Below are 13,186 nucleotides of genomic sequence, written 5' to 3'. Positions count from 1 at the left end.
TTCTTTTTCTTTTCTTTCTTGTCTTCTTTAGAACTGAGTATTCTATTATTATTCCATTTTTCCTTATTAGTTTGAAGATGATAGACTCTTTTTCTATTCCATAGGCTATCCTAGAAATAACAATACACATCTTTCAGTCAGCAAAGTCTAAAGCTAATTGAGTGATATTTTATTAATCGATATGAATAGACTAACTGATATTAACTGATACTGTTTTTTTAATTTTTTTTTCAATTTTTATTTATTTATGATAGTCACAGAGAGAGAGAGAGAGAGAGAGAGAGAGAGAGAGAGAGGCAGAGACACAGGCCGAGGGAGAGGCAGGCTCCACGCACCGGGAGCCCGACGTGGGACTCGATCCCGGGTCTCCAGGATCGCGCCCCGGGCCAAAGGCAGGCGCCAAACCGCTGCGCCACCCAGGGATCCCCTGATAGTGTTAACCTACTAGGCTATATGATAAGAATCTTAAACATCTGAACTCCTTTTACCATCCTCCCAATATATATGTAATTGTTATTCTAGTACATCATATAAGTGGAATTATACATTTCCTTTTGTGTCTGGCTTATATCATTCAGCATAATGTTTTTGAGGTTCATCCATGTTGTAGCATGCATCAGAATTTCATTCTATTTAAAGGTTGAATAATATTCCATGTATTTTGTTTATGCATTCATACGTTAATGGATGTTAGGGCTCTTTCCATCATTTGGCTATTGTATATAATGCTACAATAAACACTGGTATGCAAGTATCTGCTTGAGTCCCTGCTTTCAATTCTTCTGGGTATATATCTAGAAGCAAAATTGTTGGATTATATGGTAATTCTATATTTAACATTTTGAGGGACTGCCCATATTGTCTTTCTGATTCTTTTTAATATTTTTCAATTCTTCATTGAAATTATCTATTGTTTTATTTAATTTCTTTACCTTACTTCCTATTTATTGAACACAGTTATTTTAAAATCCTTTCTGGGTGACTCCAATATCTGGATCATCTGTGACTCTAATTCTATTGTCCATGTTTCTCTCTTGGTTTTTGATCATGTCACCTTGTCTTTTGCTATGTCCTGTAATTTTTTACATAGTGCCTCCAGAGAGAGTTTCCCTTCCCTTGGGTAGACAGATACAACAGCAGCTGATCATCTTAACCCAATCAGGGACTGTGCTGAATGGAGGCTGGACTGCAGCCTCTGGTAAAGCTCAAGCTATTTTTGGCTAATCTCCATTCCAAGAGCATAGCCCTCTAGGGTTTTAAATAGAGAGCCTGGGAATTCAGTGGGGTTCCCCCCATTGGCAGGTTCATAACTCTAGGCTGTATCTTGTGTGACTGCCAAAATGTCTGCTCTGCTTTTCAAAGACTTTCCAATGAGATGTTTGGCCTCCCATTCTGTAAAACCCTAGGATTTGGCAAATGTCCCAACAGGATAACTGGCTGTATGCTTGAGGCTCTCTTAGTTTTCTACAAAAGCTTGCTGGTTTCTTGTCCCCAGCAGCAGCTCTCTCCCAGTATACAGTCCTGTTTCTCAGACCCCTGCTCATGCTCAGTATCAGCAACATCTCTGAGGGAAAAAGAGGCTACAGCTCACATCTCTGAGGTTCTTTTAGCTTACCTTTACTGTTGGGGTTCAGTTCTTTAGCGTATCAGCCCACAGCATGGTGTACCAAGATCCCATGCTTGGTAGGACCTGGACTAGATTTTTAACTTCCTACCAGCATAAAACTCTACTTTAGGTCATACACCCCAAGTAAACACTCACCAAATCTAGGCTCACCTCTCTCAAATCTTATCCTCTCCCAAATCTTGATCAAGTAATTCCTCACTATCTTGTTAGCTGTCTGAAGCTTTTTTTTTTTTTTTTTTTTTTGCTGTCTGAAGCTTTAATGTGTACTTAAAAAATATTTTTTCTGCTTGCTTTTTAGTTCTAGCCACACAATTCCTATTAAATATTAACATTATTTTAGTACTACGGATCTTAATACTACCAGTTTTGTTAAGTTTTAAGAACGTAATTCCCAAGTGCAGAGAAACTAGAACTTTTTTAAAGCCAGTCTCAGGGAAAAGATGTATTTTAGGCTCAGAAAATGTTTTCCTTATTTTCAAATTTTAGTAAGATAACCATTAAATTATGCTAAAATTATTATTATATTAGAATTATTAAATTATGCTAGAATTCTGCTTCTATTTCTTATAAAATTAAAGAAAAATCATGAAAAATACTTTAATAATAAAATATTATAAATATTACAATAAAAAATATTTCACAACTATAACTCACTTAGAATATTCACCAACATACACCTTATAATTTGAATATTATTGTATTCATACACAAGAACAACATACCTATTTCATTTTGTTTTAGTCTCTTAGTATTTCTAACATCCCCAGATGATGTTAATAGGTCTTCCTGAGAGAGTCATAGTGGGATGGGTTTTTTTCCTAATCAAATGTATTTGCTTTTTCTGGAGATGCACAGTACTTATTAGTATACTAAAGATCCTGGGAAGTCTTCAGTAAAGTCACATATTTATCTTTGTTTAAATCTGCTGTTTTCAAATATATCTGAGAGCAGAAAGCTTTTATCCATGGGACACCTTTTAATGTTTCCAGGACATCTAGTTTGAGAAAAGTGTCCTAGAAAGGGAAAATAGACATTTCAAATAACTTTGGTTATTTTATGTTATTATAATTGATTATGTAACTCCTGCTTCTTTCTTCTTTACCGAAGGTGAGCAGGTGAGTTTTGTAGGTTTTTCTTTTCTTTTTTTTTTTTTTTTTTTTTTTAGCTTTATTAAGCTATAATTTTGCTAGCCTTCCCTGACAAAGGGTAGCAGAAAGAGTCTGAGCTTTATACAGAGGCAGGATTAGGCCCAAATTCTGGCTCCACCATCACAAGCAAATTCTTTTCTTCTTTACCGAAGGTGAGCAGGTGAGTTTTGTAGGTTTTTCTTTTCTTTTTTTTTTTTTTTTTTTTTTAGCTTTATTAAGCTATAATTTTGCTAGCCTTCCCTGACAAAGGGTAGCAGAAAGAGTCTGAGCTTTATACAGAGGCAGGATTAGGCCCAAATTCTGGCTCCACCATCACAAGCAAATTCTTTTCTCTCTTAGTTCATATATATGTTTTTTACTAAATTAAAGTATAGTTGACATACAATGTTATATTAATTTCATGTGAACATACTTCTTCATTTATAAAATGGGCATGGAAGACTTTCACAGTACTGTATTATTACTGATCAGTATGCAGTAATTGCCTGGCTCCAGACATTCCCATTTTATTTTATTTTTTTAAAGATTTTATTTATTTATTCATGAGAGACACAGAGAGAGAGAGAGAGGCAGAGACACAGGCCAAGGGAAAGGCAGGCTCCACACCGGGAGCCCAACGTGGGACTCGATCCTGGGACTCCAGGGTCACACCCTGGGCCGAAGGCGGTGCTAAACCGCTGAGCCACCCAGGTTGCCCAACATTCCTATTTTAAAATTCCTCAAGGATCTGGGGGTGCCTGGATGGCTCAGCCAGTTAAGCATCTGCCTTCAGCTCAGGTCATCATGATCGTGGAGTCCTGGGATCGAGCCCTACGTCAGGCTCCCTGCTCAGCAGGAAGTCTGTTTCTCTGTCTCCCTCTGCCCCTTCCCCACTTCATGTGAGCACGTGCCCTCTCCCTCTCAAATAAATAAAATTTTAAAAAAATTCCTCAAGGATCTGGAATGGCCAGTTGGAATGGGCATACAAGATTGACACCTTTGAACTTGATTTGGGACTCATCTTTACTAATTCATTTCCCTGCTTATTATATCCATTTCCTCTCTTGTCTACTTAAGAGGCTGTAATACTCCCAGGGAATAATTTCTTATCTTAATTGAGAATGCCTAGAGTTAAACTGATTTTCATTTCCTTAGAGCTTTGGAAAGCTTCAGGTCGTCCTGTTTTATGTTCCTATTAACACTTGCTATTGTAATCATTATCATGCCTTACTGTATTCATTTTCTTCCCTGCTAGACTGTTAAGTTCCTAAGGCCATGATAGCTTATTCCCTGCTATATGCACATACCTGGACACCACTGGCCTGGGTGAAGAGTAACCACAGAATCTTTAATAAGTTAAAATAACTGGAATTCCAACAACCATTATCAAAAATATAATTCTCAGATAAAATGTTTTAATATTATTTATATCAGAAGATATTAGAAGAAAACAAGGAGTTAAATGTACTGGTCCTCAAACATGTAAGCAATAATTACTACTAGAAATCTTAGATTGATAGAGCAATTTTCCTAAGATATAGCCAATCATTAGGCTAGAAATAAAATACTACATATGTAATATGCTTTTCAGATACATTTTTGGTATTTGAGAATGACTCCATTTATTCAAAAGACGTGTTCTAGAAAGGTTGCCTGTAAATAATACTTTTATACTCTAAGGGTTTAAAAACTCATGTGATGTGAGTAAACTAAACTTTTAGTGTATTTTAAAAAGAATCCCTCTCTGTAATAAGGATGCTCTCACACTAATCTGTATTATATATTTAGATTTCTGAAGTGTAGATTTTTCAAGGTATGAAACACTCCTACTAACTTGGTCACAATGAAAAGCTAAGAAGTTCAATACAACTTTAGAGTCGAATTAAATTAACTTTTACTTTTTGAAAACAATAAGTATGTAAGTAGTAAATATAACATTAATATAGTTTTTCTATAGGCTAGGAAATAAAAAAAAATACTTACTATTATTTTCTTACAGTCCTTTCCTCTGCATAGTTCTGTATAGGTAGAGTATTGCACATATATAATCCAGCTTCCAACAAAAACCACCAACCAAGAAAAGAAAAGATATTTCATCCGCACATATGAAAAGCGAGCCTGTGAGTAAAAGAGCACATAACAATTATTCATTCAACACCAAGTCAGCATTCATTGTCCTAGAACATGATTTCCTCCCCCCCTTTTGGAAGAACTCAATATATATTCTAGGCTTTCACATGGCAATTCTACTAGAACAAAGTGTACTTTCACGGAGTCCAAACAGCACTGGTCTCAGAAAAGGAAGCTCCTCCATCCTGCCAAGGAAAAAGGAACAAAATACCCTTTAAAATGTATAACCTTTCAAATACCACCAGAATGGAAAGCTACTTATGAAGCATGAGCACGTGCACCATGTTTCCCTGGGAACTCCTTGAGGTCAGGTAAAGGAATACACAATTCCTACTTACTATGAGCTTACAGGAGATGATTTCAAATAAGATTTTTAAAGTTCTTTATGGATAATCAGTATAAAAATAATTTTGTTTTAAAGAAATAAAGACAGAGAATTTGGCCAGTTGTTTAATGTCTCACAGTGAAGTGTAACCAGAATAAGAAATTAAACCTCCTGCTCATTCCTTTTTCTCTGTCGTATTCACCAAGGCTTTACATTCCTTCCATTCAACCAACCAAACGCTTCACCTAATAGATATTCTGGAAGCTCGAGGAGAATGTTGTTGCAACTATAAAAGGAAAAATGATTGGAGAAGAAGGGTTAAGATATATAAAGAATAAATTATTCTTCTTGTGTCAGCTTATGAAGCCACACAATGGGATCCTCTTTGCTTTGTTCTGCTCCCTGTTCTTCGCTATCTAATTGCAATTTGGGCTGGTTACTGCCTTTTCTCCAACAACAACATATCAAACAGTTTAATCCTCAAAAGTGTCAGTTGGTCAAGATAATTGGACATTTATTTTTTAAGTCTGGATCTCCAATGGTCTGGTTTTATAAATGGTAAATTTGCAGGGTATGGAGATAATTGAACAGAATAAATTACAGATATGTAAACAAATAATGAAAAGCTACTTTTGCTTTTACAACCAGGAGCCAGTTTCTCACACTGGGTAACAGTAGGATACTGTGAGCACTGTGAGCATGCAAAGAAAGCAGAGAGATGAAAGAGACCTAAGTGCACCTGCAGAAGACAATGAGTGCAAAGGAAAAAGAGACCCAGGAAATACTGAATTCTGTTGGCTCTATTTGTGATTTAGATAATCTGTGTCTGTGAGATTAACAGATGGTGAATTCCGGTACCGAAAAGCTTGAGTACAACGAATTCACAGAGAAGTAACAGGTCTTTGAGCTTTATTATTAAAATATAAAAAATGCCTTTAATGCAAGGTATATTTGTATAGCTCTAAATGATCCAGTAATAAGAAAATTGACAGAATTCTAAATTAAATCACATAAATGACAATGGGATATACACTGAGGGGTTTGTTTGAAAGAACTTAAGATTACTTGGCCCTACTAAAGAGTGTCTAGTCATCAGACAGAAATTGACATGTGCCAGTATTATGAAGCTTAAAGATGACTAAATGATGTAATGCCTATAGAACATAAGCACATTGCTAGGCACATGCAAAATACCCAACAAATATTAGCTAAATCAATTTGCAAGGCCCTCAGCAAAAAGCCAAGAAAGCTTTCACTATGATTTAGCCACCACCGTCTTTTTGGACTCGTAAAAAGAAAACTGAATCTGAATCTGATTAAGGCTTCAGCTCCAACTACAAGTTTACTGGAAATCCAGGAGACAGAGGAGTATAAGTGATCCTTCAGTAAGTGTCAGTAAGTGTGTCTAATAGCGTCAGTCTAATAGTGTCAGTAAGTGACACTATTAGAATATAATCAGCAGACTCCAGGCTGTGGAAAATGCAATACAAACAACCCAGTTCTCCAACACATAAGTTACAGGGGAGAAAATAAGGAGAAGATGGGGGAAATTGAAGACTAAAAAATATTTAAGAAATATATCAAATAATCGCAATCTGTGGATCTTTTCTGAGTCCTGATTCCAATGAAAAACTGTAAAAAAAAATGACATTTATGAGACAATTGAAAATTTGAAGACAGGATATCTGATGTTATTAAGAAATTGTTTCAATTTTTCAGGCATGATAACATAATTTTTAAAGAGCCCAATATTTTAGAGATAGACATTGAAATATTTATGAATGAAGTGATATATTCAGAATTTTCTTCAAAACAACATTCAAGAGAAAAGTAGGTGGGGTATAGTTGAAGCAAGACTGGCGATGAGTTGATAATTTTCAAGCTGAGTGATGGGTGCATGCATACCTTCTATTGTGTATGTTTTTTTCTACTGATGTAAAATTTTTAATGTTACACAATAAGGCGTACTTCTACACTTCCCATACATTCATCCAGCCGCTATTTATTGGTTGTCTGTTTTGTCTATTATTGTTATTGTCTTAGGCATTTTAAGAACATCTCTAGTTATTGGGGCACCTGGATGGCCTAGTTAGTTAGGGGTTGATTTCCACTCATGTCATGATTTTAGGATCGTGAGATCAAGCCTCAAGTGGGGCTCTGTGCTGGGCGTGGAGCCTGCTTAAGATTTTCTCTCTCCCTTTCCCTCTCCCTCTGCGCCTCCTCTACCCACCTACCCTCCCTACCTCCACTGCTCATGCTTGAGCTCTCTCTCTCTTTAAAACAAAACAATCTCTAGTTATAAGAACAAATTAAGCAAAAAAAAAAAAAAAAAAAAAAAAAAAAAAGAACAAATTATAAATCTACCCTACAAGGGCCCAATAGTTCAGAGGGTCACTTAAAGGACCACAGCATAACGTGATTTTAGTTTTTGAAGTCCAATATAATATGAATGTTTTATAGGGGTTTTTTTTTTTTTTTGAGGCAGGGTTTCTTTTTTTTAAAAGATTTTATTTATTTGAGAGAGAGAGCCAGCAAGCATGTGTGAGCAAGGGGGAGGGGCAGAGAGAGAGGGAGAGGCCGAGGGAGAGAATCTCAAGCCAATTCCATGCTGAACTTGCTGTGGCTCCATGTGGGGCTCCATCTCCATTGTGACCTGAGCTAGAACTAAGAGTCACCGATTGAGCCACCCAGGCGCTCCTTGAGGCAGGATTTTAAAACAAGATGGGTTCAATTCATTTTGAAAAGAATCAAGGAAGACATGCTATATCCTTTTTCCTCTTCCTGCCTTGCTCTGCTGCAGGTATGTGTCCCAGAGTAAAGGAAAACACAGACCTAGTGAAGAGGGCTTTTTCCCAGTATTCAGGATCTGGTCCTGTCTTACCTTCTTCTTGACACTACCTCAAGCAATCTAGAGATGTTAACTGCCCTCTATCAATCATTTCTTTTCAGGTTTTTGTATACATGTTCAGTAAAGCTATTGTAAGATGCTTTCAAGTGCATATTAAGCTTAATTATGTATAGACAATTAAGGCTTTTATATATTTCTCTCTCCTGCATATTAAACCTAATAAAATTTGAAATCATTGTTATTTTTCTGTATCTCTCAAATAGCTACATTTTCTGATTTTCTCTGGCATATGTTTAAACTGAAAAACACTCTGTGAACCAGCGTGCCTGCTGAGCGCTTGTCATGGTACTGAATGCCAAAAATTTTGAAGAGGAACTTAGATTAATGGCATTCCCACTAGGGCACTGGGCATCACCATTGTAGACATAATGACAAAAGGAGTGAGACGTTTTTATTCCAGCACGCCATGGAAAATCACTGTGATTTAGAGGTAACACAAAATAGTTACAAGAACCTTCATGTGTCCTCTAATATCTGCAGATCCCACTGCTTCACATTTTAAAATAATGATTGAAGAAAAACAGCCGTAAATGACATTTCTAGCTATTAACTAATTTTATTTTCCTGTGAGGTAATCACTAAAATGTTTCCAGTGGTCTGTTCTGTACCAATTACCTAGACAATCCAGTCTTTGATTAAGAAATGTGATCGTTTTATTTATGCTGAACTATCCAAAATAATGCCTAGCAGTTTCTGTTTCAATTTTGTGCCTAGCTACTAATGGTACATTGCTTTATTCCAAATTATGCTCCTGAGAAGCATGATAAGAATTTTAGCAAGGGGTGCCTGGGTGGCTCAGTCGGTTAAGTGTTTGCCTTCAGCTCAGGTCATGATTCCGGGGTCCTGGGATGGAGCCCCATATCGCATCGGGCTCCCTGCTCAGCGGGGAGTCTGCTTCTCCAACCACTCCTCCCCTTGCTTGTGCTCTCTCTCTCAAATAATTAAATAAAATCTTAAAAAAAAGAATTTTAGTAAATATGCTATGGCGGTGATTCTCAAGGAACTGCTTTTGCCCCCTAGGGGACACCTGGCAATGTCTGGTGACATTGTTTGTTTCATGACATTTATTTCTCAACTGGGGAATGCTACTAGTATCTTGTGGGTAGAGGCCAGAGACTTTGCTAAACATCCTGCAATGCACAGAAGAACCTCCCACAGCAAAGAATTATCTGACCCCAATGTCAATAGTGCTAAGGGTGAGAAATCTTGCATTATGGTTACATTGTAAAATGAAAACAAAAATGGAAAGAATCAAAATTATATTACATTGTCATTTTATATTCAATTAGCCTTTAAGGTATTAACTACTACTAATTAGAAAAATATAACATCTGTCTGGAAATAACAGAAGTAATTCTTTATGACTAGAGTAAATGATTAGCAGTATATTAGAGAAAAATCACTGGAGATGGCAAATCTATAAATAATGAAGCAAACTTTCTCTACCAACTCCACTCTAAAGAACAGTGATGGTTTTTATTCTTTTCTATATTGCTTGATCTCATTGTGATAACTTTTTATTTCAAAAGAAATCTGGAAACCTTTGATCTTATTTGAAGAATTTTATATTAAGTTTTAAAAACAGGCATAAAGGGGAAATACATTAAAATTTAAGACTACTTCCATTACTTATCTTTTTTTATACTCAACATCTTATGTAAACATAAAGCACATGGTCCTGTTTGCTTTATCCTTGACTACTCTCCACACAGATGTTCTTAATTTTGAGAAGTAGGGAAAAAATATCATATCTTTACTTTTACCCACACATATTTTGTTAACATATTTAGTGGACTTGAACATTCAGAAAACATAACAAATTGATTGTTTTGACTTGCACAAACTGAAATACAATCATCTTATCATTCATCATATCAAAGAAAAAGCTGAGAGATACGTTTGTCTTTTTATTCAAAGTTTTTCAATTACTATTACTCTGAAATAATTTTTGAAAATATTTTTTTTCCTTATTGTTATATTGACAACATTGCAGCTGGGTAATTTTTACTAAATATTTGGTAGGACTAACCTGGCTGGCTGATAAAACTAGAGTTAAAATTATGGATAAATGTCCCCAGATATAACTTTTACCCTTTTCTTTAAATACATTCTATTTATAGTAATAGTACTTTTGAAAAATATGCTAGCTATGAGAAACAGAAATATGAAGAAACCATTTAATAGGGTAAATATTTACTGTATGCCACAGTACATGCAGATAAACTTTATTTGGAATGGATCCTGTACCTTTATTAAAAAGGTGTCTCATTATTAGCTGGAGGCTATTGGAAAACCATTCAGAAGAATGTTTAAATGTACCAAATGTAAACTATCCTAGTGCTAACTTTCACAAACATCAAAAGACGATATTCAAAGAAGCATTAAAAAAGACCTTTCATGTCATTCCAAACAAGGAAAACCTTGGGTTTTTATAACTTAAAAATAGTGAAAAGAAAGGTTCTAAAAATGCCTATGCTCCCCAGCTTGTCTTAAGCATGAAAATGCTTATTTTTATGACAAAACTTTTAGAGAATTCCTTGTAGAACAGCAGTATTAGTCTAATAGTTTTTTAAGCATTCTTTATCTAAGATGTGAATTTTCATATTTACAGGATGAATCCTAGTTGTTTTCTGATCTAAATTCTAAAAGTTTTATTTTATTTATATATTTGCATGAGCATATTCTCTGTTTTGATTTTCTTACAGAAAAAAAATTCCAGTAAGGAGTAGATAATTTTTACATTTTCTCTGAACGCTGGTTCATATTTCTTATGCTTCTGAGGCCGATGGCATGAAAATGCAAGAACACCTGGGGAATTAATTGCATGGGTTGGTCCTTAGGTCTGTGGCTAGTGTGAACGGTACCTTACTATTTCAAACAAGTGTCAAAGTATGGAAAAATATTCGTAATACAATAAGTGAAAAAAATCAGTTTTCAAAACAGCATGTATGATATGTTCCCAATTTTGCTTTTTAAAAGAAAAGAGAAAAAGTCGCCAATAGACTGTAGAAACTGTAAGGAAATAAACCAGAATGTCAAGAGTAGTTATCTCAAAAATGTCAAGAGTGGCGGGATCATTAATGATTTTTATTTTTATTTTTATTTTCTATTACACAGGTTTCCATAATAAATATATTACTATTTTATTTTTGTAAAGATTTTTTTCATTAGAGATACAGAGAGAGAGAGGCAGAGACATAGGCAGAGGGAGAAGCTGGCTCCCCGTAGGAAGCCCCATGCAGGACTCAACCCCGGGACTCCAGGATCATGCCCTGAGCTTAAGGCAGACGCTCAACCACTGAGCCACCCAGGCATCCCTATATTACTATTTTAATCAGAAAACCCCTACGTATTTGCATGTAGGTGCTTAGCACATCTATTTAAAAATATATCTACAGGATCTGTAAGACTCCTATTTTTTATGAAAAAGTGGAGAGCCAGCATATTACAAAGCATGTGGGAGGGAGGGGTGCCTGGGTGGTTCCGACGCTAGAGCATCTGCCTTTGGCTCTGTGTCTGGGTCCCAGGATCCTGGGATTGAGCCCTGCTTTGGGCTCTCTGCTCAGCGGGGATCCTGCTTCTCCCTCTGCCCTTCCTCCTGCTTGTGTTCTCTCTCTCTCCCCCTACTTTCCTCCCTCTCTCAAATAAATAAAATCTTAAAAAAAAAAAAAAAAAGCATGTGGGAGGGAAGTGTAGCCTCTATTAGCACTCTACATAAAAGTAATATTAGCATTTGCAACCACAAATTAACTCAGTCGTGGGATTCTTCAACATAACAGTGCAGAAAGACAGGGGTTAAGAAAGCAAAGTGTTCCAATTTTCTCTTGCTATATAACATCCTACCCCATAATTTTGTGGTTTACAACAATGATTTCCATCTCTCATGGTTCTGAGGGTTGACTGACTCAGCTGGTCAGTTCTCTCAAGTTTTTCATGCATTTGTGATCAGGGCTGAAGGCATGCGAAGGACATAGACCTCTCAGCTGGAAGAGCTGGAACAGCTTCCTGTGGCTAGCTGGACTTCTTCAGGGCATGGTGCTCACGGTCAGTAGTCAGACTTCTTACATGATGGCTGACTAACCACAGAACACATGTTCCCAGAGACCAAGATGGAAGCTGTGTCATTTTTGCCCCACTCTTATGGTAACACAGGGCCAGACCAGATTGAATATAGGGGGTACTTCCTAAAGGCAAGAATACCAGAAGGCATGGTTCACTAAGGGGTCATGTCTGGAGACTAGCTACATCTGCAGAATAGGTTCAGCAAAGAAGGGTCTAGGGGTGAGAAGAAAAGCAATATGGAGGTCCTAGCCAGAAGGGAGATCATTTTTTTGGCCACTTTAATTAAGGGCTCTCCTTTATTCCTTAGTGGGTAAGAAATGGAAACTGCAGTTAAATCCATTAATAGTAGTGTAGTTGTAAATATTTAAGTTGACTGAACATAGCTCTCATTTCATATCATGAGCTCAAAAACTACCAACAGATCTTGAGCTTATATATGCAAAGTCCCAAATTAAAGAGCTACTTGAGATACAGTTATAGATAGATTTCTGTTTAGCATTCACATTATCTTATTATTTTATTTAAGATTCTGGTACCTAAAATGGGAAAATCAGGTGTCTGTTTTCCCTTTTTAGTAGGCCTAAGGTACCATACTGAGTCTAGAGCTTACTGAAACATACAGTAGTCACATACAAATCTTTTTTTTTTTTAAGATTTATTTATTTATTTATGATAGACAGAGAGAGAGAGAGAGAGAGAGGCGCAGGCAGAGCAGGTTCCATGCCGGGAGACAGACGTGGGACTCGATCCTGGGACTCCAGGATCGTGTCCTGGGCCAAAGGCAGGCGCTAAACCGCTGAGCCACCCAGGGATCCCTGTCACATACAAATCTTAAATGGGAATCCTAGTTGGCACTTAAATTCACTAACAATTCACTTACTAAAAATAAAGGTTGGCTAGGCTTTACTGAAACCCAAAGATTAAAAGGCACAGTTCCTTTATAAATGTTTTATTTTTTATTTATTTTTTTATTTTTAAGATTTTATTTATTCATGATAGTCACACAG

The 13,186-nt window shown here is 36.3% G+C and overlaps 1 protein-coding gene across 2 annotated transcripts in view; it reads right to left on the bottom strand.

The window, feature by feature from the left end:
• DIPK1A (divergent protein kinase domain 1A) overlaps positions 1–13,186 on the bottom strand; it is a 116,237-nt gene that overhangs the window by 27,967 nt on the left and 75,084 nt on the right. For both annotated transcript variants that reach the window (XM_038541344.1, XM_038541345.1), the window contains exon 2: positions 4,738–4,872. In XM_038541344.1, the coding sequence (XP_038397272.1) occupies positions 4,738–4,872 (135 nt within the window). The remainder of the gene's footprint in view (positions 1–4,737; positions 4,873–13,186) is intronic.

The sequence above is a fragment of the Canis lupus genome, chromosome 6, assembly GCF_011100685.1.
Source record: "Canis lupus familiaris isolate Mischka breed German Shepherd chromosome 6, alternate assembly UU_Cfam_GSD_1.0, whole genome shotgun sequence".
Lineage (NCBI taxonomy): Eukaryota > Metazoa > Chordata > Mammalia > Carnivora > Canidae > Canis > Canis lupus.
This window is presented reverse-complemented; position numbering and strand designations above follow the sequence as displayed.